Raw genomic sequence first — 27,136 nt, 5'->3', positions numbered from 1 at the left:
CCCGCAAGGTCCCAATCACTCAGTGACAAATACTTGATCTGTCACTGAGCACTTTAAACGCTGCGATCGCTGTAGATTGCAGCGTTTAAGGGGTTAATGAGAGTCGGCTGCAGGATCACAGCTGACTCATTACCTCCGGCGCTGGACACAGATGAGAGCAGGATCGCACTCCCTGCAGCAATCTCGCTTTCATCACAAAGCCCCCGTCAGTGTAAGAATGTATATATACATTCCTACTGCACGGGGTATGTGCAGTAGGAACATATATGTACAGATTACTGACACAAAGGGGTTAAGTAATGTTTTTATAACATATTAAACATGTTAAACATATTAAAGAATTTTTGGTGACTTTTCTTATTTTCCATTTCTCTATCTATATTATAAAATAACCCTGATATCTTGCCGTTTTCATTCTCACCACTGAGGCTAAAACTAAGCTGAGACTTCCTGTTAAGTCTGTAGTGTAGTGAAGAGAAGTCCGCTGAAAAGTAATCTTTACAGCATCATGTTACACCAGTAGGTAGAAAGCATCGATAAAATACAATAGCAGCTCCCTGTGGAATGACCTTTTCAAAGGTCACAGAGCACACTCAGGACAGAGTCTGTCTATTGCCATCTATGTCCATAAGTCATGCTGTAAAGCATGTCACTAAATGCTGCTAAAAAAAAAAGCTAAGGCAATATGGCAGCCCCCATAACAATGTACAAATAGTGAATTAAATAAAAATTAAAAGTCAGAAAATATAAATAGATTAGAATAAAAGAACAGGTTTTAGTATCTGAAAAACCTAAAAAAAAGGTGACACTACATTCCCTAAAAAAAACAAAAAGAACTATACTATTTGGTGGGTAACCCTGTTAATCACTATTTGGATAGTTTTTACAGAAGGAAAAAAAAACACTCAAGTACCATCCTTTAAAATTGAATTATGGAGATCAGCCATGCTGTAGACATCAGTAGTTTATTGTCAAATGTTTTAGTTTCAACACATTCAAAATATGGAAACCGAAGTAAAAATACTATCCAAAAGGACTAGATTCTACTGGCATAATGTTTAACACATTACAGCAATAAAGATGGAAAAAAAAAAACAAATTTTTTTTTTTTTTTTACCACTGTCCTCTACAGCTAGGTAATCATACTGCGCCATTTGTGCTGAAACAGAAGTGCAATGAAGATAGGTTACTACAATAAACCCACTGCCCAACACAATGAAAAAGGGAAATGCGGCCATGTTGGATGAGGTACATTTACTGAAAGATTAAGACAATAACACTTAAATGTACACAGTAAAGTAGGTGAACAGTCACCAAGTAAACATTTCAGATGTATAAGGTTTATTCAAGGTATTCAAATATGAAGCAGACTTGAAAGCTTAATGGCTCTGATGCTCCTCTAGTACGGTATGTGATACTCAGTCCAATTCTATTTGCCATAAGACAGTTCTGGTTGTGACAGGGGGACAACAATTAAGAGAAAAACATAAAAAAAAAAAAAAATCAGAACAATTAAAAGGAAAAAAACAAACAAAAGAAACAACGAACTGCTGGCAAACGGTCCCATGGATACATTTCAATGACATGAAAAAAAAACCAGTCCAAGATTTGCTGTATACTAGGGAATTCAAGTACAATACTTCCAGGTAACAGATTGCAAATGTAAGACTTTTATAACACAAAATATATATATGTATATATAAAATTATAACCATGAGAAATCTGTGTCCCAGAAATGTATGAAATAGTGCAAGACTTGCTATCAAAAACAGAAGACCTCAAGTGACAAAGTAAAAAGGGAGATGGGGAGAGAGAAAAAAAAAACAAAAAAAAAACACGACAAACCTGACATATGCAAGAGTCTGATTTTGCCTAGTGGACTGGAAAAATACCTTTGTGCACAATCATTAGTTTCAAGAGGCTCAGCAAACAGTTGCATAAGTCAAAAGCAGCATGTTACTCCATGTGCATTTTTACTAGTATGGATTGAAAAGGTTTCCTGCCCTTCCATAGGCAGCTTTAAGTGTTCACACTTTGTCCATCGAAAATGACTACACCAGGCCAGCATCTTCTGCTACATTGATCGTTTAATGGAATGGAATGGTTATAGGCAGGCGGCTGTCCAAAAACTGTGCAATTCCAAAATTTCCACTTGAAGACATGTGCATCAAATATTAAGGAGCAAAAAAAAAGGGGGAAAAAAAAAAAAATAAGGTTTCTCCTAGGTTATGAGAAATGCATTTAAAGACAGTTTCTTCATGAACTGTGCAAAGGAAAAAAAAAATATAAAAAAATGTATAAAAAAAAAAAAAAAAAAAAAAAAAAAAAGGAAACCGTTTAGAAAAATGACCCTGTATTAGATTATAAAGTGCATACACTTAGAGCTGCTGTTCGACTATAGGAACACGGACGGAATTCCTCTGCTTCCAAGTCCAATAGGATGAGACGTTGTTAACAGGAATGTGCGACTGAACATTTGCAGGGCACCATTTACGGATTATCCACTTTATATGCACTTAAGGGAGTTACAGTTAGGGCTTCATACACAGACATGACCATTAGTCCTTCTTGCACACACTGTAGCCCCCCTCCACTATTGGTAACTGTATACCAATGGTAACGGTGGAAAACATAAAAGAAAAAAAAAAACCTACTGATGTACACATACTGCAGTTTGGTTAGGCAGATTCTTGAATGTACTGAAGCAGTTTGGCTTTGCAGCACAGTAAATCATTCACTGTACAAAATCACCAGCAAGGACTGGAATGATGTATTCATAGAAGGCACCATCATGCTTATTACATTACCAGAGAACTAAATACAATTGAGTACACTTTGTTATGTCGTTTTACTGTACAAAGCTGGAAAAAAAATAAAAATAAAGGGCTGGGCAGGCTGGCCGGAGTCACGAGAGCAGCCTGCCAGCTTGTAGTACAGATGGGCAAGTGCAAGAATTCGTCACTGTTAAACATTTGACTACTTCTGATCATACCCTCTGAGGCCGGGTTAGAGGTTAGAGTTCGGGATTAATTTAACCTCCAGAGGACTAACTTTTGATATGCACAGCACAGGTTCTTTGTGGTAACAGACCAAATGCCGTCACCTCACAAACTTATTCTGTGTTCGTGGTAGAAGCTCTTTTGTGGGTCTGATGTGTAATTAACCATTCGTTCCTTCATTGACACAGGTACTAGGGGGGGTTGGGAGACACACTGCACTACTTTTTTGTTTCCAATAAAGAAACCATAATACTTGCAAAGTGCAACAGAACTCTATTAGGACATGGGCCTCCAGTGTCCTTGGAAATACTTGCAGTGCTAATGGTCATCTCCGTCACAGAGTTGGGTTGGATGTATAAATTAACATTTGTAAATTTCTGTTGAAAACGGCAAGAGGGGGAAAAAAAAAAAGAAACTTCACCTCAATTGAAAAAACAGCAAACGAAAAGATGTTTCCACATCAAAGAACTTAAGGGGAAGAAAAGGGGGAGAAAAAAAAAAGGCTGTGTCACATTCCAAAGCTAAAAATTAACAAGAATGCAAACACGACGAATAATGTACCACTGTAGGTTGGACTTTGTGTTAATGACTGATTTTCAGCGACGTTGGCCAGTGAAACGGCCCTCCATGGGTGCTGCTCCTCTTCCTGTATTCAGCTTCTGTGCCATCCCGCCTCGTGGAGGAGGGCCTCTGCCATCCCTATCACGCATCATCCCTCCACCAATAATTCCACGAGGTCCCCCTGCACCACGATCATTTCGACGTACATCTCTACGGTCATCCCCACCACGGGTTTCCCTTTCACGAGCGGCCCTAGTTTTCTTCTCTTCAACATTCAGCCGAACTTCACCACGGAACATAATTGGCTAGAAAAAGGTAGGAGAATAAAACAGACATATAGAAATCAAAGTGTATTGACAGCTACCATAACACATGCCTGAACTAGTCATCTTTTTCTTTTGGAAAACTTGGTCTTTCCCCTAGGCAAGGTATACGCAGCTGCAATTCATGTCCAACAAGATCCCTAACAGAATTAGGCTATGTTCACACAAAATAAATAATAATAATTATTATTATTATTAGTCTGTACATTTTATACTTATTTTACTGTTGTTTGAGGGGTTTTTATTAACACAAGTCCTAATGAGGACCCTTTTTTTAAAATTGGGATAGAGGATGCACAATCTATATTTTTAGTCAATTGTGAACGTTGATAGCGGAAAGAATAAATGGGCCTGAGGAAAAAAAAAAAATAAGACAAAACACTGAACATATGCATTAGGACTTACACTTTAAAGTGTCACTGTCGTGAATTTTTTTTTTGCAGAAATCAATAGTCCAGGCGATTTTAAGAAACTTTGTAATTGGGTTTATTATCCGAAAAATGCATTTTTATCATGAAAAAGCAGTTTGAAGCTCTCCCCCCTGTCTTCATTGTTCTCCTATGGAGAGAGCTAAAGAAAAGACCAAAACAGGACAACAAAGAGTTAATCTACAAATCCCTCACGGGATATCTCTACTGACCATCACCAGTGACCTGTCTGAGCTCGGATTACAGCTGTCACCCAGCTCCGTGCCTGTAATCCTCTGATATCTGCTTTCTGCTGCCGGCTAACTCCCTCCTTCCTCCTCCCCCCTCCCCTCTCCCTAGAACAGACAGGGTACGTCTCCTGCAACAAGTCACAATTTTCAGATTTTTCAGAGTGGATGAAAAAGAGGAAGGAGGGGGGGACCTGGGAAAAGGCTTTTTACATGCAGATAATGGCAGATTTGGCTAATAAACCCAATTACAAAGTTTCTTAAAATCGCCTGGACTATTGATTTCTGCAAAAAAAAAAAATACGACAGTGACTCTTTAAAGGACAACTCCCATGAAAAACTTTTTCCCAGTAATTGAAGCACATTACAAAGTTATATAACACTGTAATATACTTCAATCACCTGTCTGTCCTCCTTCCCTGTCTTTTCCCTCCTCAACCCCCCACCAGGAAGTGTAAGAAACTCCTTCATACCTAATTACTGTCGTCACCGGGCTGCTCTCTCAGCTCCTTCTAGTGACGATGAGTCATCAGCAGGAGGGCTGCTCTAGCTCCTGTCACACCAGCCTCCCCCTCCCCTGCCTGGTCAGGTGACTAGGCTTGCTCAGCTCCCATTGGCTGAGCAACTGTAAGCCATCTGTCATTCTGCAACTCAATGACTCGTGACTGACTCGGCACATAACCAGCTACAGGACCCCCTCCCCCATACTCCCTCCTGCTGCCGAGTGGACTCAGTGAGTGAGTGATGTCACTTGCTTATCTTTCTCCTCACTCCCGGCATGTCAGCTACACAGACGTCTTATCTCTCCCCTGCTGCCCTGACCTAATCCTGCAGAATGTACACTACAGTGAGGTGAAAGTATGTGTGTGCAGCTTCAGTGTGTGTATATAGCAGCCTGACTGAAGAGAGCCAGAGAGGGGGTCATGTTTAGTGTATGATGGGAGTTGTAGTGAATGGAGGGGCAGGCACTTGCTGTGTCACAGCAGGGGGCTGGCTTGTCACAGCAGCCAAAGTGCATCATGGGAAGCTGAAACCAGGAAGCAAGGAAGAAATGAATAACAAGACTAGAAATCAGAAGGTACAAAGACGGTGGGAAATTCAAACAGTGACAGCTCAGGAGGGATGATAAGTATAAAAGCTAGGTTTCTGATTGGTTTTTGTTTTTTTTTCCTTAGCGCGGGAGTTGTCCTTTAAGAAGGTGTTTAAATTGGTCCTTACTTGACGTGAAACATAGAGAGCGCAAGATTTATTTTCTTTTAAGGTTTTTTTAAAATTTCATTCAACTTTTATTGGAAGAATTAGATTCTACAATTTAAACAAGTTCCCTAAACATGGATACTTACTTTTGCAAGCAAAATCCTTTGAACAGGCTCAGAATCATCAAATACGACAAAACCAAAGTTAGGAAGTTTTCCTCCAACACCTTTTGTGTTAATGCGGAGTTCCATCACATTTCCATAGCCTGCAAAAGTTCATAACAATAAAGTTGTTGGGTTAGACACTTAGAAACTTGAGGTATGGGGGGGGGGGGGGGGCAGTGAAATAAAGTGTTGTCTGAACAAACAGCAAGCAATTTAACATTTATCCCATTGTCGTCATATTCATTCAAAAGGGCATTCCAGGGGAAAATGAACTTTTCCCCTATCCACATTATAGGGGAAAAGTAGGAGATCACGAGGGGTCCAACCTCTGTACCCCCCGTCAATCTCCACTTCAGGCCCTGGCTTCTGTGTAATGAGTAGAGGCACCAGTACAGCACGTGACCCACGGCTCAATTCATTCCTATGGAGCCGACGGAAAGAGCCAAGTACAGTGTACTTGACCCTTTCTGTTGGCCGAACAGAGCAGCGGGTACGACATGTGACTCATAATACAGAAGTCGGGACCCCCTCGTGATCTCCTACTTTTCCCCTATACTGTAGATAGGGGAAAAGTTAATTTTTCCTGGAATATCCCTTTAAATGCTACAGGTCAATTCTTACTTTGTATTCCATGAAATGGGCAAAGATCCAGACTGTAAGGATTCTAGCCAACTCAGTTCTATATATTAGGCAACAACTGCAAGTGTAACAGAAAGTATAGTATATATTTTGGTTGTGATATGTATTACCTATATAATAACGTTACTCACTCATAAAAAACTCCTTCAGTTCACTTTCATCAATATCATGAGGTAAGTTGCCAACAAAGAGCTGGTGACTGTCAGGATAGCGGAACATGCGGCGGTTATCAGAATCCCCCTGTTCTATGTCACCTCGACCTGTCAACACAAACAAAAATGATTAAAACTGTCATAAAGAATCAGGTTGCTTTAATGCTGCCAACACCTTTCTCTCCTGTCACAATGCAAATGGTACAGGTTTCAATTAAGGGAGTCATGTTTGCCTGTCTAGTAGCCAGGACATGCCCACAATTGATGCCATATTAACCAGATACATAGATACAATATATAGCAGTGTCAGAGACAAGCAAGTGAGTAACCCAATTTCCTGTCTATAGAGGATGAAATACTAGAACATGGATACATGGAGATGTTAGAAGGATTACAACGTAACCAGAGCTGACAGACTTCATTCCTTAAATACCCAGCCTTACTAAGGTCTCATTGACATGTCTATTCCTACACACATTGCAGGTATATTAACACCCTCCCACCGCTGGGCAGTAAAATAACATCGCTGCAGCGGCGTTAATTTATGATTGAGGATAACACAGGCGCAGAAGCTGATAGCCGGGGACCCGCTACAACTCTCAGCACTGGAGCCGCGCGCTGGTGCTGAGAGTTAACCCTATAGATACTGCGGTCAGCATGACCGCAGCATCTATATGGCTCCAGGCAGAGAATTATCCCTCTACAGAGGGAGAATTCTCTGTCTGGTGTCCATCGGGGCTCTGCGAAGTGATTGCAGAGCCCCGATGGTAGGCATGGAAACTGGAAGCCTCAGGCTTCCGGTTTTCTGGCTACAGAGGCCGGCGGAGGGAGAGAGGGAAGGCAGGAAGCAAGATTGTAACAGCGGCAGGGGACAGAGGAGAGGGGGCAGACATAGGGACATCAGCTTATAGGATCATTATGATCTCATAAGCTGATTTCCTAAAACGACCTGGGCATTGATGTATCAATGACCCCAGGTCGTGAAAGGGTTAACATCCCACCTAACAGACTTCTGCCTAACAGAATTTGCCAAACGTATACTGTTTCTTTGGGAGACTCAAAAGTGTAACAGACCACAGAGAAACATTATACGACTGGTAAATGGGCCAAACGCAGTCTCTATTAGATGGGATGCCGATGTGACCTGCAATGTGTGACCGTTCCGTATGGCTTGGTTCACACTTTGTCAGACAATCAGTTTTAAAATTTTGGGCAAAAAATACAAAAACTGCATTTGGCACCGTTACACTCCTGTAAAATGATGAACAAGAGTGAAAAACGCAAATAAGTCAATAAGGTTTGTCGGTGCATACGGTCCATACTGCTTCATCTGTCAGTGCTGAACAGACATTACACAAACAGCAAATGCCTTTAAACTACCAAAAGCAGATCTTGTGATATTAAGGTTTTTTCTCCAGGAACTCTACAATTACCTGATCTTGGACCTCTTGGCTGGAATGTTGGGCGCTCTCGTGGACGCTGTTCCCGTGTACGAGGAGGCTGAACTTGAATTTCTGGTTTACTTTCAGCACGTGTCTACAAACAACCGTAATAGAAAAAGCTTTGTTAGCCACATAACTACAACCAGGAGTGACATGTGTGGGCCATACTAACTAATAAGTATTTAAGTGTCTGATTAACAACGAGAAAGTGTGCAAACTTAATAGTTTATAGTCTTACACAATTTTTATGTTGTGTAACTTATTCATGAAAAACGTAAAACTTTATCAGGCTACACATATTACAAAGTCTACTGAACATTACAGGTTAAAGAACAGACCAGCTACATAACCATACAGCCACAGTTCAATTACCTGTGAGGCCGGAGCTTTTATTACATGGGGTGGAATACCCGATGATGGGACAGTCCCACTGGGAGGCAGGTTTTTACTGGTCACTGATGCCCACGAAAAAGCCTACAGGAAATGACGAATGCTAAAGCTTAGGAAACTTTACACTCAATTCTATTTGGGTCAGTGACAGGAAAAAAAATTCTGTATCTACATAAGTGTACAACACTAGAACAATCTAAATTTACTACAGCCAAAGTATATACTTATTCAACTAACATTCCAAAAGTAACAAGCTTGGTAACAGTAAGAACAATGACAACATCAACTAAAGAAATGGCATTTTATAGTGTCTTAGGGAAAGACAACAGAACATGATGGCAATCCAACTAGCGTTGAACTGGTCGGGTTCAGCAACGCTCTCAGAACCAAAAAAAAACTCAGCATTTGACTCCCTGTGGCTGCCGAAGGTGGATGCAGCCCTAGGGAGTTCTGGAAAACATGGACACAGCCTATGGCCTATATGTATATGCTATACTGGTGAATGGTAATGGGCAATAATGGATCAACTAAGCAGGTGCATGGTTCATAGTTACATAGTTAATACGGTTGAAAAAAAGACACATGTCCATCAAGTTCAACCAAGGAGGGGATGGATACAGGGAAGGGGGAGGGGTGATAGGTTCTATACATATGCATCTATATTATTTTGGTCCAAGAACTTGTCTAGCCCTGTTTTGAAGCCCTCTACTGTTTTTGCTGTGACCAGATCCTGTGGTAGACTGTTCCACAGATTCACAGTTCTCATGGTAAAGAAGACTTGTCGCCTCCGGAGATTGAACCTTTTTTTCTCCAGGCGGAGGCAGTGCCCTCTTGTCCTTTGAGGGGGTTTTACCTGGAACATCTTTTCCCCATATCTCTTGTAGGGGCCATTTATATATTTAAATAAGTTAATCATATCTCCCCTTAAACGTCTCTTCTCCAGACTAAACAAATGTAATTCTTTTAATCTCTCCTCATAACTAAGATGCTCCATTCCCCTTATTAGTTTAGTTTAGTTCCACGTGTTGTTCCCAAGCCATTTTTATTTTGGATCATGATGTAAATAGGACAGCGACAGCCGAGGGTCTGGATACAAGAATTATCGCTTAAGTGAATTAACCCTTAGGGGACACAGCCAGTTTTCATTTTTGCGTTTTCGTTTTTCCCTCCTCGTGTATATAAGGCCATAGCGCCTGCATTTTTCCACCTAGAGACCCAAATGAGCCCTTATTTTTTGCGCAACTAATTGTACTTTGCTAAGGCAGATGTAATTTTTGCCTAAAATGTGCCGGGAAACCAGAAAAAAATTATATGTGTGGTGAAATTGAAAAAAAAAACGCATTTCTTTTATTTGGGGGAAATGTGTTTTTACGCCATTCGCCCTGGGGTAAAACTGACTTGTTATGCATGTTCCTCAAGTCGTTACGATTAAAACGATATGTAACATGTATAACTTATATTGTATCTGATGGCCTGTATAAAATTCAAACCGTTGTTAACCAATATACGTTCCTTAAAATCGCTCCATTCCCGGGCTTATAGCGCTTTTATCCTTTGGTCTATGGGTCTGTGTGAGGTGTCATTTTTTGCGCCATGATGTGATCTTTCTATCGGTACCTTGATTGCGCATATATGACTTTTTGATCGCTTTTTATTACAATTATTCTGGATTTGATGCGACCAAAAATGCGCAATTTTGCACTTTGGGATTTTTTTGCGCTGACGCCGTTTACCGTGTGAGATCAGGAATGTGATTAATTAATAGTTCGGGCGATTACGCACGCGGCGATAGCAAACATGTTTGTTTATTAATTTATTTATTTATTTTTATTTATAAAATGGGGAAAGGGGGGTGATTCAGACTTTTATTAGGGGAGGGGGTTTTGTGTTATTAAAAATACTTTTTTCTTTTACTTTAGACATATACTAGAAGCCCCCCTGGGGGGCTTCTAGTATATGCACTCTGATCTCTCATAGAGATCCATGCAGTATAGTTATACTGCATGAATCCATGAGATCGGTGTTCTATTACTTTTGGCTGCTGCAGCCAAAAGCAATAGAATGCCGAGCCGGGATCAGCGCCATTACGGAGCAGACCCCGGCCCGGTATGGATGCAGGGATCGCCCCCCCGCAATCGCGCCGCAGGGGGGCGATCCCCCCACTAGACCACCAGGGATGCATATCAGGAAGTATTTAGAAGCAGCTGTCAACTTTGACAGCTGCTTCTAAGTACTTAATTAGCGGGCACGGCGATCGGACCGTGCCCGCTAATAGCCGCGAGCCCGGGCTACACGCGGCACCCGGGATCGCGGCAGTTCAGAGGGTGGTCGCCGCGCGACCCCCCTCTGAACTCCCATAGCGGCACGAGGACGTTAAATAACGTCCTGGTGCAGCTATGGGTTAACCAGTGTGAATCTGGGCTGCCACCCAAGGGCATACCATGGCCAAGAGCTCCCATAAAACACTAATACAAGCATGATGACATGCCATAATACATAAAAAAAAATAAAAAACAAGTATGATAGGCAAGCCCCACAATATTTGTCATTATATAGACAAAAAAAAAATAGAAAAGGCATTTGGATTTTTCTAACCTCTCCCTCCATGTATATTCAGGAACTTAAGGTGTCACTGTTGTATTTTATTTTTTTTTTTTGCAGAAATCAATAGTACAGGCGATTTTAAGAAACTCTGTAATTGGGTTTATTAGGCAAATATGTCATTATCTCCATTCAGAAAGACTTTCCCCAGGTCCCCCCTTCCTCTCCTTTCTGTCATCCACTGCTCATTATCAGAAAATCTCGACTCTTTTACATCAGTCGGCCTTGTGTAAACTACGGAGAGGGGAGGAGAGAGATTATTCACCAGCAAAGAGCAGAGAACAAAGGATTACACAGCGGGACCTGTGTGAAAGCCATTTTCAGAGCTCAGTGCTGACTTTAGAAGAGATAGCCCGGTGATGTTGCTGTAAATTAACTCTGTTGTCCTGTTTTGGTGCCTCATCTCCCTCCACCCTTCCCCTCTTTATAGAAAACCATGAAGACAGGGGGGGAGATTCAAACTGCTTTTTTATGATAAAAATGCATTTTTCGGCTAATAAACCCGATTACAAAGTTACTTAAAATTGCCTGTACTATTGATTTCTGCAAAAAAAAAAAAAAAAAGTAAACGACAGTGACACTTTAACCCCTTAACGACCGCAGGCGTATATTTACGCCCTGTGGCCGCGCTCTGAACTGCGGCGGTCCCGGGTGCCGCTTGTAGCCCGGGACCGCAGGTATTAGCGGGCACGGTCCGATCGCTGTGCCCGCTAATACAGTAATCGGATGCAGCTGTCAAAGTTGACAGCTGCATCCGATTACCGTTTGCAGCGTCATCCCTGGTGTCTAGTAGGGAGATCGCTCCTCCGGGACGTTGTCCCGGAGGAGCGATCTCCGTTTCTGAAGCCGGCCGGGGACCGCTCCAATATGGCGCCGTCCCCGGCTCGGCACTCGTTTACATCCGGCTGCAGCAGCCGGAAGTAAACGAGTGCCGATCTCATGGATCTCTGCAGCATATCTATGCTGCAGAGATCTCTATGAGAGATCAAAGTGTATATACTAGAAGTCCCCTAGGGGGGCTTCTAGTATAAGTGTAAAAGTTAAAAAAAAAGTGTTGTTATTAATAAAAAGCCCCCTCCCCTAATAAAAGTCTGAATCACCCCCCTTTTCCCAGGTTATTAATAAAAGTAAATAAACAAACAAGTTTGGTATCGCCACGTGCGTAATCGCCCGAACTATAAATTAATCACATTCCTGATCTCGTACGGTAAACGTCGTAAGCGCAAAAAAAATCCCAAATTGGAAAATTGCACATTTTTGGTCGCATCAAATCCAGAAAAATGTTAATAAAAAGCGATCAAAAAGTCGCATATGCGCAATCAAGGTACCGATAGAAAGAACATGTCATGGCGCAAAAAATGACACGTCACACAGCCCCATAGACCAAAGGATAAAAGCGTTATAAGCCTGGGAATGGAGCGATTTTAAGGAACGTATATTTGTAAACAATGGTTTTAATTTTTTACAGGCCATCAGATACAATATAAGTTCTACATGTTACATATCGTTTTAATCGTAACGACTTATGGAACATATATAACAAGTCAGTTTTACCCCAGGGCGAACGGCGTAAAAACACATATCCACTAAAAACACAAAATGTGTTTTTTTTTCAATTTCACCACACATTGAATTTTTTTCTGGTTTCGCAGTGTACTTTATGCAAAAATTCAGCCTGTCATTGCAAAGTACAATTAGTGGCGCAAAAAATAAGGGCTCATGTGGGTTTCTAGGTGAAAAAATGCAACTGCTATGGCCTTTTAAGCACAAGGAGGAAAAAACAAAAACGCAAAAATCAAAATTGCCCCGGTCCTTAAGGGGTTAAAGCAAATGTACCATCAGGTAATTTTAAATTGGTGCCGTGCATGGACCCAGCTGTACGCGTTTAAAAAAAAAAAAAAAAAAACACAGCCCTGTCACTTACACCCAATGCCAAGTAATCATACTACATGGTCATGTGACATTACCCAGTGATTATACAATCCCTGAAAACTACAGATAGAGGCTCTATTACATAATATAAACACTTATATGAGCACTGACTACAAAAGGAGAAGGAGAAGAACTGTAATATACTTCTGTGCCTTCTGTCTGACAGGCAGGCAACCAACCCAAGGCTGCACAATCTCCTCTGCAGCTCTTATTCTAGAACATGACCAATGTAAAAGGGAAGAGTAAAGGAGCAGACTGGGTGGCTGTTTAGGCAAGTTTAAGACTCTTTTTCTCTAAGGCTTCGGCAGGATATGGACTTTTATACAGCCGAAATACCACTATGTGGCCAAGTCTGAAGTGAAGCATTCACAAAGCCTGCTCACAAACTGCAGTGTAACGAGCAAGAGTCCAATGAAACACAGGTTAATTCAATATGGAGACAATAGAAGCCTAAGGCAAGACAGCACAATAATGCCGATGGTCACCTGACTATCATTCATAGAACAAAAGTAGAATGTTGAGATAACCTTAGGAGGTTCCTGTGGGAGAGCAACTGGCTCAGCAGGAGGTGGTGTTGGAGATTTTTCTTCAAGTTCCTCTATGCTCTTTTCTTCTTGCTCAGGTTTCAGCTCCTCACTCTTCACTTCTGGTTCGGGCTCTGGCTCAGGTTCATTGATAGGCTCTTCCAATGATTCTTCTACTCCATTGCTGGAAGATATCAGCATGAAATTGAATATGGGCATTTAGAGGAAATATAAATATTTTTTTTCTATTTAACCCTACCCAGAGCACAGTTAAAATAGAAAAAGATTTCTTTGGAATATTATTGTAAACATTATACACAACCTCCCTCATGAGAAGCCAAGTCATGAGAATCAAACCGCCAAAAAGGTGGGAGCATTAACAAGTGGCAATGAACGCAGATATATCCACTATATAGCTTTCCTAACGTGTTGTTTATTCCCACACTCAAAAAAGTTTACACTAGGCAACCCACAAACAATGGAAGGGCAGAGCGACTTACGACACTGGGTGAACATCGTAATATGTATTGTTTGTATTCTCTTGCACTGGTTCAGGTGATGGCTGTCTCTCTTCTTGTTCTTCTTCCACTTCCTCCTCAGATTCTAAAGTTATGAAAATAAATAAATAGAAGTATATTTTAGTACCAAGTGTAGCATTAAATATTCACCAGCACCCCCAGGAAATCAACGCCCGTTCACTCGCCTTCATCCATCTCTGCTTCTGAATCACCAAAGACTTCATCCTCATAGCGAAAGATGTCATTATGAACGTAGAATTTATTTGGAACAGATCCCTACAAGAAAAATTATTTTTGTGAGCTTAAAAGGGAAAATTGAATATTGGTATGGGGCTCTGCAGTGATTCTTCTCCGGAGACGAAAAACTTCAAGGGTATAGAAGTAAGAATAAGGCAATTTAAAGCAATTTTCTATTAAAAAGTTTTAATTTTTTTTTCTACGTTTGTGAAAACACCAATCATACTGACTTACAAAATAAAGAAAAGGCTATGGCTCTTTCAATTTGAGGAGTTGCAAGTTGCAAGATCACTCATTACAGATTGACAATACGTTTATCTGTATTTGGGTAGGAGTTTTAGGTATGGACATGAGCATTCAATATTTAAATGTTACCAACTAGCTTAGCGCTCACTTACTTCTGGTGCAAGGACAAAGGTCTGCATGAATTTTCGCATTGGCTGACCATTATTGGAAAGTTCCCCCATAACTTGGACAACTACTCCATCACTCAAGGTAGCATGTGCATCAACATGACGGATCTTGGTGCGACATTCACTGAACTGAAGGGACATCACCTTCTTGTGAATTTCCTGTAATTACAGCACAGTAAATATACCAGTCACAGACCTTTATAATAAAATGTTAAGAAGGACCTGCGGTCTCCTCCGACCTGTTTTAGGCCATTACTACTTCAGTTTAAATCTTCGTAGTAGTGTACTGACACAGCACAGGGACTGTGCATGAAACATGGGAATAAGGTAAATCTTTGTATATCCTGTGAAATAATTATAGAACACTATTACAACTCGCTGGAGTGCCATTAGTCTGTTATTCTTACTAGAAATGTATGACTAAATAGAAAACTGTTTGGTACCAATGCCTATCCCTATGCTGTCAGAGACTATCCAATGAATGCTGGCAATGCTAAACATTGTACAAACATGCCCTGCCCACACAGGTACCAAACAGCTGGCAAGGTAGTAATACAATTTGAGGAAGAACAACAAGAATAGTACAGCACAGAGGTATAAGATGATCCAGGATTATTCCATAGGGAATACAAGTATTTACTAAAACAGACAAGTCTGAAGTGACCGCAGGTCCTACATCAGAGAAGGTAACTATTTTGTTCACTTCGTATTACTGAAGAAATAAGTTAACCTCTTAAGGACATAGGACGTACCGGTACGTCCTATGTCCTCACTTGCACTTCAAAGCGGGGCCGCGCGGCGGCCCCGCTTTGAAGTGCCGCGATCCCGGGTGCCGCGTGTAGCCCGGGACCGCCGCTATTAGCGGGCACGGTCTGATCGCCGTGCCCGCTAATTAGCTAATCGGAGGCAGCTGTCAAAGTTGACAGCTGCCTCCGATTACCGGAGGCAACGTTTCCCTGGTGTCTAGTGGGGGAGATCGCTCCTCCGGGACCTTGTCCCGGAGGAGCGATCTCCGTTACTGATGCCGGCCGGGGACGCGTCCAAGATGGCGCCGTCCTCGGCTCGGCACACGTTTACTTCCGGCTGCAGCAGCCGAAAGCAAACGAGTGCCGATCTCATGGATCTCTGCAGCATATCTATGCTGCAGAGATCTCAATGAGAGATCACAGTGTATATACTAGAAGTCCCCCAGGGGGGCTTCTAGTATATGTGTAAAAAAAATAAATAAAGTGTTGTTAATAGTAAAAAGCCCCCTCCCCTAATAAAAGTCTGAATCACCCCCCTTTTCCCAGGTTTTAAATAAAAGTAAACAAATAAATAAATAAATAAACATGTTTGCTATCGCCGCGTGCGTAATCGCCCGAACTATTAATTAATCACATTCCTGATCTCGTACGGTAAACGGCGTCAGCGCAAAAAAATCCCAAAGTGCAAAATTGCGCATTTTTGGTCGCATCAAATCCAGAAAAAATGTAATAAAAAGCGATCAAAAAGACGTATATGGGCAATCAAGGTACCGATAGAAAGATCAAATCATGGCGCAAAAAATGACACCTCGCACAGCCCCATAGACCAAAGGTTAAAAGCGCTATAAGCCTGGGAATGGAGCGATTTTAAGGAACGTATATTGGTTAACAACGGTTTGAATTTTTTACAGGCCATCAGATACAATATAAGTTATACATGTTATATATCGTTTTAATCGTAACGACTTGAGGAACATGCATAACAAGTCAGTTTTACCCCAGGGTGAATGGCGTAAAAACACATTTCCCCCAAATAAAAGAAATGCGTTTTTTTTTTCAATTTCACCACACTTCGAATTTTTTTCTGGTTTCGCAGTGTACTTTATGCAAAAATTCAGCCTGTAATTGCAAAGTACAATTAGTGACGCAAAAAATAAGGGCTCATGTGGGTTTCTAGGTGGAAAAATGCAAGTGCTATGACCTTTTAAACACAAGGAGGAAAAACCGAAAACGTAAAAACGAAAATGGGCCATGTCCTTAAAGGGTTAAGATCTGTTTTATAGGGGCAAGCCAGATTTGAAGGTAATTAATCTTTGAAACATTTTGACATGAAAAAGGAAAAACAATGTCAGACAGGAAAATCAGGACCAGCTCCATTATTAAAGGAGTTATCTAGCGCTCCAAAAACATGGCCACTTTCTTTCAGAGACAACACGACTTTTCTTCAGGTGCGGTTTGCAATTAAGCTCCATTGACTGACTGGAACTGAGCAGCAAAACCCCACCCAAGCTGCAGATAGAAGTGATGCTGTCTCTGGAAAAAAGTTGCCATGTTTTTGTAGCGCTGGATAACCTCTTTAACCCCTTAAGGACAGAGCCTGAAATGGCCTTAATGACAGAGACAAATTTTATGAATATGACCAGTGTCACTTTATTCATTAATAACTTCGGGATGCTTTTACCTATCCGGCTGATTCTGAGATTGTTTTCTCGTGACATATTGTACTTTACATTTCTGGTAAATTGGAGTCGATAATCATAACAAATCTTTATGAAAAAAACCCAAATAATGTGAAAAAAATGTGAAAAACTGCATTTTTCCAACTTTGAAACTTTTTTGCGTATACAGAAAGTGGTTATACCACATAAATTATATATTAAATAGCATTAGCAACATGTCTACTTTATGTTGGCGGCATTTATTAAACGATCTTTAATTTTTTTTAGACAATAGGAAGCTTAAAACATTAGCAGCAAATTTCCAAATTTTCAGTAAAATTTCAAAATCAGATATTTTTAGGGACCTGTTCAGGTTCAAAGTGTATTTGAGGGGCCTGTATGTTAGAAAGCCCCACAAAGCACCCCATTTCAGAAACTGCACCCCCCACACTCTGCAAAAGCATATCCAGAAAGTGTTTTAACCCTTTAGGGGAGTCACAGAAATAAAAGCTAAGTGTGTAAGAAATTTGAAAATTTTAATTTTCTGTGCAGAGATTTTATTGTAATCCAATATTTTTCATAATTATAAACCTATTACCAGAGAAATGCACCCTAATAATTATTGCCCCGTTTCTGCAGTTTACAGAAATACCCCATATGTGGCCCTATTGCGCTATTTGACGCAACCACAAGCCTCAGATACAAAGGAGCGCCTAGTGAATTTCAACGCCTCCGTTATATTTGGTCATTTCTGACTGTACCACTTCAGGTTGGCAGAGGCTCTGGGGTGCCAAAACCTAAAAAACACCCCTAAAGGGACACCATTTAGAAAACTAGACCCCTCAAGGAATGTAACAAGAGGTGCGGTGAGCATTTGGACCCCACAGGTGCTTCACAGATTTTCCGAACAATATGGCGTGAAAAAAGAAAAATTTATTTTTTACACTAAACCGTTGTTCTAGCCTTCAATTTTTCATTTTCTTAAAGGGATAAGAGGAAAAAAAAGACACAAAATGTGTAGCGCAGTTTCTCCCGAGTACGGAAATACCCCACATGTGGCGATAAAGTGCCAAGGGGGCGCAGGACGAGCCTCCAAAGGGAAGGAGCACCAATTGGCTTTTGGAAGCTGAATTTCACTGGAAAGGATTTCAAGGGCCATGTCGCATTTACAGAGCCCTCGTGCTGCCAAGACACTGGAAACCCCCCACAAGTGATTCCATTCTGGAAACTACACCCCTCAAGGAATCTAACAAGGGGTTCAGTGAGCATATGGACCCCACTGGTGACGGGCACAAATGTGGAACAATGTGACGTGAAAGGGAAAAATTTCATTTTTTCACTTTCATGGCACAAATGTGCCCGTCATCAAGGGGTTCATATCCTCACTGCACCCCTTGTTAGATTCCCTGAGGGGTGTAGTTTCCAGAATGGGGTCACTTGTGGGGGGTTTCCAGTGTTTTGGCAGCACGAGGGCTCTGTAAATGCGACATGGCGTTCATCATCCATTCTAGCCAAATCCAACCTCCAAAATCCAAATGGCGCTCCTTCCCTTCGGAGGCTTGCCCTGCGCCCACATGGCGCTTTATGTCCACATGTGGGGTATTTACGGACTCGGGGGAAATTGCTCTACACATATTGTGTGTTTTTTTCTCTTTTAACCCCTTGTGAAAATGATAAATTCAAGGCTAAACCAACATTATAGTGTAAAAAATGTAATATTTCATTTTCACGCCACATTGTTCCACATTTGTGCCCGTCACCAGTGGGGTCCATATGCTCACTACACCCCTTGTTACATTCCTTGAGGGGTGTAGTTTCCATAATGGGGTCACTTGTGGGGGGGTTCAACTGTCTTGGCAACACAGAGGCCTTTTGAATGCAACATGGCCCCTTAAAATCCATTCCATCCAAATCCAGCCTTCAAAAACCAAATGGCGCTCCTTCCCTTCGGAGGCTTACCCTGCAACCGCATGGCGCTTTATGTCCACATGTGGGGTATTTCCGTACTCAGGGGAAATTGCTCTACACATTTAGTGTTTTTTTTTATCTTTTAGCCCCTTGTGAAAATGAAAAAATCATGACAAGATTAATGATTTAGAGTAAAAATTTTACAAAAATTACACTAAATGTTGGTCTAGCCTTGATTTTTTCCATTTCCACAAGGGGTTAAAAAAGAAAATGAACACAAAACGTGTAGGGTAGTGTCCCCTGAGTACGAAAATACCCCACATGTGGACATAATGTGCCATATGGGCACAGGGCAAGCCACCAAAGGGACAGAGCGCCATTTAGAGGCTGGAATGGAGGATGGAGGCCATGTCGCAATTACAAAGCTCCTGTGCTGCCAGGTCAGTAGAAACCCCCGACAAGTGACCCCATTCTGGAAACTACACCCCATAAGGAATCTAACAAGGGGTGCAGTGAGCATATGGACCCCACTGGTGACAGGCACTTACGTAAAACATGTGCCGAGAAAATAAAAAATACCATTTTTTTCATTTTCACGTCCCAAATGTGGCCGTCACCAGGGGGCCATATCCCCGCTGCCCCCCTTGTTAGATTCCTTATGGGGTGTAGTTTCCAGAATGGGGTCACTTGTGGGGGGTTTCTACTGTCCTGGCAGCACAGAGGCTTTGTAATTGCATCATGGCATCCTCTAATGGGAATGGCGGCCATACCTATTTAGCTGGGGAAAAGGGACAATTCTAATTTATTTGGGGGTATTAGGCCAATTATTAGTTTATAAGGTTGGAAATGACAGGTGTCCATCAAATTCAACCTGTGTTGATCTAGAGGAAGGCAAAAACCCTCGTAAGGCAGACGACAGTAGCCTCATCACAGGGGAAAAATTCCTCCCCGACTCCATAATGGCGATCAGAATAATCCCCGGATCAACGTGACCCCTGAAATAGGAATAAGGGACAGAATTTAGATAATGTAGAACTCCAGTGACGTGTGGTGCGCCTTGGAGCGATCCGGTATGCAGAGGCCGGGGGATCAGGACAGGTGGCACACTGGTAAATGTTGTCCTTCCTGATCCCCCTGTTACCCCACACTCTGCACTTCTTCTGGGGTCTCCCTTTCTCCAGTGTGGGGGACGTCACCTGGAAAATGTTGTCCTGGTGCGATACGGGGTCCCACATATCCAGAAGCGCTGGGTCCGCTCCATGGCTGCTAAATATTAGGGCGCTATTACTACTTCTGATATGTTCGGATCGTGCCGCAAGCTACAGGGCAGCGAGGGACCGGAAGAGGGGGCGCTGGTATAAAAGTTATCCCCGTACAGGTGGTGACCTTTATCCAGCAGTGGGAAGATCAGTTCCCGGACGACCTTCCCACTAACTCCGAGGATGGGGGGGGGGGGGGGGGGGGGAGGGGGGCATCTGGGGCTGGATTCGAGTGTCCCTTCCTTCATACACTCTAAGGGTATGTGCACACTGCGGAATCGCGACAGATAACCCTTCGTGCATTCCACAGTTGGCACCTGCCGGCGGAGTGATGCAGGCGCGCGTCTCCGTCCGTGTCATAGACTCCATTCTATGCACGGGCGGATTCCGCTCTCCGTCCAACGTGTTCATTCTTTGGACGGACGACGGAATCCGCCCATGCATAACATGGAGTCTTTGACACGGGTGGAGACGCGCGCCCGCATCAGTCCGCCGGCGGGTGCCAGCTGCGGAATGCACAAAGGGTTATCCTTCGCCATTCCGCAGTGTGCACGTACCCCAAATCTGTAAGTGTACCCTGAGGTACTCTCACAGAGTTAGTAGAATTTCACTCCATACCGCCATCTCTTATTGGGACGGTACTGGCGGAAAAGACGTGTCTGGGGGGCAGCGTACGCTACGCTACCCCCAGACACGTCACTGGATGATGAGGATGAATGGAGGAAAGAAGGATCCCCCCATTCATCCTCACTGGCTGTTTCGGTGTCGGAGGCAACAATAGCGTATGCGTCCGATACCGAAAACACCCTGGGGGCCATCTTTATATGGGGACTAGTATATGGGGTATGTAGTGGTGTAGTGTCAAACTTTATTCAATGTAATGTAGTGTTTTTTACGTGTTTTTTTTACAGTAAGTATAAAAAAAAACCTACGCCAACAAAGGCGTTGCTGATAAATGCCGCACTTATGCGCGACACTTATAAGCAGACCGTGGCAGTAGATTACAGAAAAAAAACACCCTACGCCAAAAAGGAGGAGTTGCTGATTAGCAGCGCACTTTCGTGCGATGCTGATCAACACTCAGCGGCGATAGGGTGCGGAAAATAGAAAAAAAATAATTTGGAAAAAAAAAAAATAAATTTTTCTATATTCTGAATATCCCTGTAGCTGCTGATAAGTGTATTACACATATCAGCCGCTAGGGGGCAGCAGAGCGCAAAATCCGGAAATTGACGAGGCTGGAGCCGAAAATAGCCGAGAGAAGACGACGGGGACCGCCGGAAAGACCCGAAGACCGAACGTAATGACGGAGGACGCCGCGAACCCGGAAGACGCCGATCAGGAGCCCGGGACAGGTGAGTAATGTACAAATACCTGCTCAGGACCCCTCCGCTACCTAGCTGAGGGGTCCAGGGCAGGTATTTATTATTTTGTGGGACTCTGATCGCCGTGCCACCGGCCCGATCGCCGTGAACGGCCGGCCGGCCGTTCACGGCGATCGGGCCGGTGGCACGGCGATCAACATTACTTTTTACAGTAATGGCGGTCGGCGCCGTCCTCGGACAGCACCGACCGCCATTTTTTTCCGGGTCATCGGGTCACCGATGACCCGGAAAGGTTCCGATCGCCACTATTGGCTGATCTGAATTGATTAGCCAATAGCGGCGATCGTAAGCACGGGGGGTGTTAACCACCCCCCGTGCCGTGAAGCTATGATGGCCTGCTATGATTTATAGCAGGCCATCTTCCCCGACCGCTGTGTGTGAACACGCAGCGATCGGGGAAACATCGGGCGTAAATTTACGCCCTGATGCGCTAAGTACCAGGGCGCGAGGGCGTAAGTTTACGCCCGATGTCGTTAAGGGGTTAAAGGGGTTTTCCAGCGCTACAAAAACATGGCCACTTTTCCTCCTCCCTTGTCTCCAGTTCAGGTGTTGTTTGCAATTAAGCTCCATTTACTTCAATGGAACTGAGTTTGAAACCCCACCCAATTTGGACACAAGAGAGGGGGAAAAGTGGCCATGTTTTTGTAGTACTGCTTAACCCCTTTAGGAAGAGTTGTGTTCATGTTTATCTAGTCTCCCTAGTCAACAGCAGTTTAAAGATTTGCTTTGTGCCAGAAACCTTATTGTAGTATCGGAAAACAATCTGTAGACTTCTATGTAAGTTATCTAATGATTTTTATTCAATATAGTGAAAACAACTTCTTTCATAACTGTTTACCACAAAGCGTGAATGTACATGATGTCTTGTAAGAAAAAGGCCAAAGGGATAAAACATAAAAAACAAGGTCAATACAACGCTGATAGCAAAGTGCTGATGGCTTAGCATTATTACTAGACCTACCGCCTGCCCATAGACTGCTTCTTGGGGTTTTCCACTGGCATCCAACCCTCCATGCACATAAGATGAATTCCTTCCATAAAACCTGTTTGAAAACAAGTGTAAGTCGTACATTTAAAAGATGTTTTCTAACATGGATTTGTATTGGGAGGGGGTAATAAATAAATTAAAGGGAACCTGTCTTACTACACGTGATGTGACCCCACAACATTATGTTATAAAGCAAAAGTAGCTGACCAGCTGATCTATATAATTTTCTGACATCAGTTGATTTGAAAGAAAAATATCTTTGTGTTGCAGTACCACTTTAAGTGTTATTTTACCCCTTTAAGGTAAAGCGATTATTTTACCCTATCGGAGAACAGGATATGACAATAAGAAGATGAGGTAAGCGATAAATATCAGGGGTGTCAAAAACTAAAATTCCCATCATGGTTGGACAGCTAAAGCTGTAGCTTTGGCTGTCCAAGCATCAAGGAGATTGTAGTCTTACAATTAGCTGACGTTTCCTTACAGTATCTATCACACTGAGACACTGCCATTCAACAATCCTCTATGTCAACCAAGAAATACTGAGATGGAATTAAATACTCTACCTGTGCAAAAAGTCTGGTGCTTTATTTAGAAGGGTGTAGTACTGCCTGACAAACTCCCGCCCTACAAGCAGGGGACTTGGCTTCTCCATCACCATTTCTTTGGTACAGGAAAGGATATACTGCAGGGAACAAAACATATTTTAGGGTGAATTTCAGAAGCTTTAATTGATTTACTATAATTGATGTACTATAAGAAATGCATTTGTTACTAGCAACTACTACACAGCACCCAACCAGAAAGCACAACACTTAAGCCTACCCTAAAACCGTAGCAATGAACTTGTCCCCCCCCCCCCCAAAAAAAAAAAAAAGAAGAAAAAAAAAGCTAAATCCCCGAAAATCTTATTGGTCCTATAGTGCTGCTGATTTGCCACTTACTGCACACAAGTGAATACCAGTAAGGACCCTATTAGGGGCTGTTCATAATGAGTAAAACAGGCAGAATTCTGTGTGGAGCCCCACCACAGACTCCGTTCAGAATCCCAATGCGATGCCTTGCACACGTCCGCTCTTAGCTCAAACAATTGAGTGGAGAGCAAAGGCATCGCATTGACACGGGATTCTGAACGGAGTCCGTGGCGGGGCATTCTACTGCTTTTACCTGGCTTACAAGGCCCCATCCTATACACGAAGGATGTTGGCCTGTGAATTTAAATATGGTCACCAGTCTCAGATTGTTTTTACCTAATGAGGGGAGATTTCTCAAACATGGCGTACAGTGAAACTGGCTCAGTTGCCCCTAGCAACCAATCAGATTCCACCTTTCATTTTCCAAAGAGTCTGTGAGGAATGAAAGGTGGAATCTGATTTGTTGCTAGGGGCAACTGAGCCAGTTTCACTTTACTCCATGTTTGATAAATCTCCCCCAATGTGTATAATGGATTTCAACATGTCCGTTCCTTTGTTTTCAGGGAGAATAGCTACTAGTCTGGAGGAGTTTATTTTTTTATTATCTCTCTCCATATGTACACATTCTTAATTTAGACAGCCATCGATCAAATGACAGCTTTTCAGCAGACTGTCATCTCTCTGTACACTCATCTAATCCAAGTATACGACTGATCAGGTAAGAAACCTTCATCCTCGGTGCCCCGCGCTCTACAGGGACATATCAGCAGGTTGGAGGCTTTTAACCTTTAGATAGTTTCCCTTTAACAAAATGACTGTGTATGACCAGGGTAACTCATAACTTTTTGGGTTGCAAATGTAGCATTGTATTGATACAATATGTGTCAGTGGAGCGGTAACACCTCGGGCCGCCATTGTACTTACACAATTCATTATTGTTGCAACAATCATAGAAACTAGAAAATTGTAGCAGTTATGTATAGATTAGGAAAAATGTGACAAAAGTGAAAAAATAACAAGGAAATACGGCCGCACTGTTCTGGTTTTATTCAGTCACTGACAAATGATCTCTACTTGTCACCTGCCGTTATCTGTGAGGAGATCTGCTGTCCTGAAGAAGGTGAGAACCTGTACCTGTAAAGAGGGGGAAGCTGCTCAGGGGAGATTTTTGCAGTTTTGTCTCTTATTTTTGCCACAGTCAAAAAGATTGTAGGGGAAAAAAAAAACCACTCTCTAATGATATAGACAGAGGAGATGAGAGAATTTGCAGGACTAACAAAGCAAATGAGTTTGTTACGCTCGGCCGTCCGCGTGTCAGGCTGCTGCTCTTGAACTGTGCGTGCCTGGCGAAAGCTGCATCCAGTCCTGGGAAACTTTTGCAAGAACTGGATGCAGTTTATCCAAGCAGCAGGAGCAGAGTTCAGGGGCAGCAGCCTGACAAGCCAACAGCCGAGTGTAACAAACCGATTTGCTTCGTTAGTCCTGAAAATTTGCTCATCTCCAATAGACAGCACAGTGATGGATGGAGTATACAGAACAACTACTCTAATCCTCATCACAAAGTTATATAACATCCCTCCTAAAAATGAGAGTATTTTACCTCAGCTATTAGGGTATGTGCACAATGGCAAAAAACCCTTCCCGTGGGTGGTGCCGCAACCTTCTCTGAACCACGATCTATGTATCGGGGGGGGGATTTCACACTTTTCTCCAACTCCCATTGAAGTTGTTTTTTTTGTTTTTTTGTTTTTTAAAGAGAAAACAACCTTGTTGAAACCGTGTAAACACAACCTTACTTAGAATAAGCCCAGTGCAGGAAACCTACCAAAAGTTGCACAGCTGCCCCGGCAAACCAGCCATCTCAAATCGGAGGAGTGCGTTGAAGAGAAACATCAGAGCAGATGACATGAACATACGAGATTCACCTATTCCACCTGAACCCAATACACATGTACACTCACAGTGTGGAGGGGAAAAACCTGTGACTAGGGATGGTCAGAACCTGCCGATGTTACGGTTCGTACAAACCTGAACTCTCGCTCCGTGCAGCAGGTGGATACAGCTGGAGGACCGCCTGGAAAACTGGGATACAGCCATAGCCATAGGCTGTATCCCAGTTTTCCAGGCGGTCCTCCGGCTGTATCCACCCGCTGCACGGAGGTGGAAGACAGCGGGAATCATTGCAGAGAGTTCAGGCTCGTACGCACCGGAACATCGGCAGGTTCGGACCATCCCCATCTGTGACCATTCTCCTTATCTCCATTCTCCAACAGGCTGATCTGTCTGCCGAACTCTGTTCTTAGGAGGTGCCCATAAAGCCTAGGTCTCATACGTACCGCCTGCTTCCCATATTTATCACTTACCAAGGGGAATGGAAAACGAAAACCCTATCCCCACCCTTCTGCTGCTGCACCAGCTTCAGGCTAACCCTGTGACATCACTACTCGGCAGGTTCGGACCATCCCTAATCACTACATAACTTTCAAAATCTAAATCAGCAGTGATATAAAGGAAGTTTACAATTCACATTATATTATTTTTTAGTTATGGAAAACACGGCACTTCCTGTGTGTAGGGTCTCTCGCCCCCCCCACCCCAAAGAGTCTAAACACTTTGCAAATCGCCAGCCGCGCACAGCTATTACACGTAGCGATGCGTGGTCGATGGCCGACAATTATAGGTCCAAACCTATATCAACGATCAGCCGATGATTGTTCTGTTTATTACATAAATAGGGCCGATTATCATTCAGTGTAATAGGGGCCTAAGTGGATACCTGCAAAGTTTCTAGAACGTGCAGGAAAAAAACAAAACAAAAACATTCCCATTTCTTCTTCCGGCAGAATTCCAATCAGCACCAGAAAATGTACTGTGTGAACGTGGTTGAAGACATCCCATTGAAATCAATGGAGGTGGAATATGTCTGGGCTCTTCATACACTGAGGTTATATATCAGGGGTGGGGAACTACAACTCCCATCATGCCTGGACAGCCAAAGCTTTAGCTATCCAGGCATGATGGGAGTTGTAGTTCTGGTACAGCTGGAGAGCCAAGGTTCCCTCCCCCGTTGAGGTGCTATTGTTTTGGCCCAGATCACATGACCCCTATGTATGGCGCTGTACCTCACAGAAGCCCCGGGAAGCTCCATGTTATGTATAGCTCGGGCCCCGTCCCGTCCCCACACGATAACCTTCAGTCCGGGAAGGTGACAGCCCACACGGCCCGCGGTTACCTGCAGCACAAAGAAGAAAGCGTCGCACTCACCTCAGCCAGAGCCGGTGACACGGCCGCTATGCCCAGACACAGGAGGAGCCCCGGGCCCCGTCTGATAATAGAGACACGTTGTTATTGTTGTGTTCACCCTCTAGCTACGGGCGTCAGCTGCAAGGCGGGGAATATGGTGTCGTGCCGTGACGTCACCAGAGTGACGCAGCGCTCGGTCAATTACGCGGCCTCCGTGAGATCAGAACCCAGCAGCCTTCGCGCGTGTGCGTGCCCCTCCACACACACACAGGCGCACGGTAACGAGGG

At 43.1% G+C, this 27,136-nt stretch overlaps 1 protein-coding gene across 4 annotated transcripts; it reads right to left on the bottom strand.

Annotated features, from left to right (window-relative positions):
- Positions 1-951: 951 nt before the first annotated feature.
- G3BP2 (G3BP stress granule assembly factor 2) lies at positions 952-27,136 on the bottom strand. 4 transcript variants are annotated; one of them, XM_069978284.1, is made up of 13 exons: positions 26,870-27,136; positions 24,687-24,739; positions 23,258-23,376; positions 22,665-22,746; positions 14,733-14,906; positions 14,283-14,373; positions 14,080-14,182; positions 13,583-13,763; positions 8,505-8,606; positions 8,124-8,226; positions 6,670-6,798; positions 5,882-6,000; positions 952-3,865 (listed from the first exon to the last, which is right to left on the bottom strand). In XM_069978284.1, exons 3-13 carry the CDS (start codon positions 23,350-23,352, stop codon positions 3,596-3,598), a joined length of 1,449 nt encoding a protein of 482 aa, XP_069834385.1. In that variant the 5' UTR covers positions 23,353-23,376; positions 24,687-24,739; positions 26,870-27,136; the 3' UTR covers positions 952-3,595. The 4 variants fall into 4 exon arrangements, with proteins under 4 accessions (XP_069834385.1, XP_069834384.1, XP_069834386.1 ...); XM_069978283.1 differs by lacking the exon at positions 24,687-24,739; XM_069978285.1 differs by lacking the exons at positions 8,505-8,606; positions 24,687-24,739.

Source organism: Dendropsophus ebraccatus, chromosome 7, assembly GCF_027789765.1.
Source record: "Dendropsophus ebraccatus isolate aDenEbr1 chromosome 7, aDenEbr1.pat, whole genome shotgun sequence".
Classification (NCBI taxonomy): Eukaryota; Metazoa; Chordata; class Amphibia; order Anura; family Hylidae; genus Dendropsophus; species Dendropsophus ebraccatus.
The sequence above is the reverse complement of the archived record's forward strand: the minus strand, read 5'-3'. Positions and strand labels throughout refer to the sequence as shown.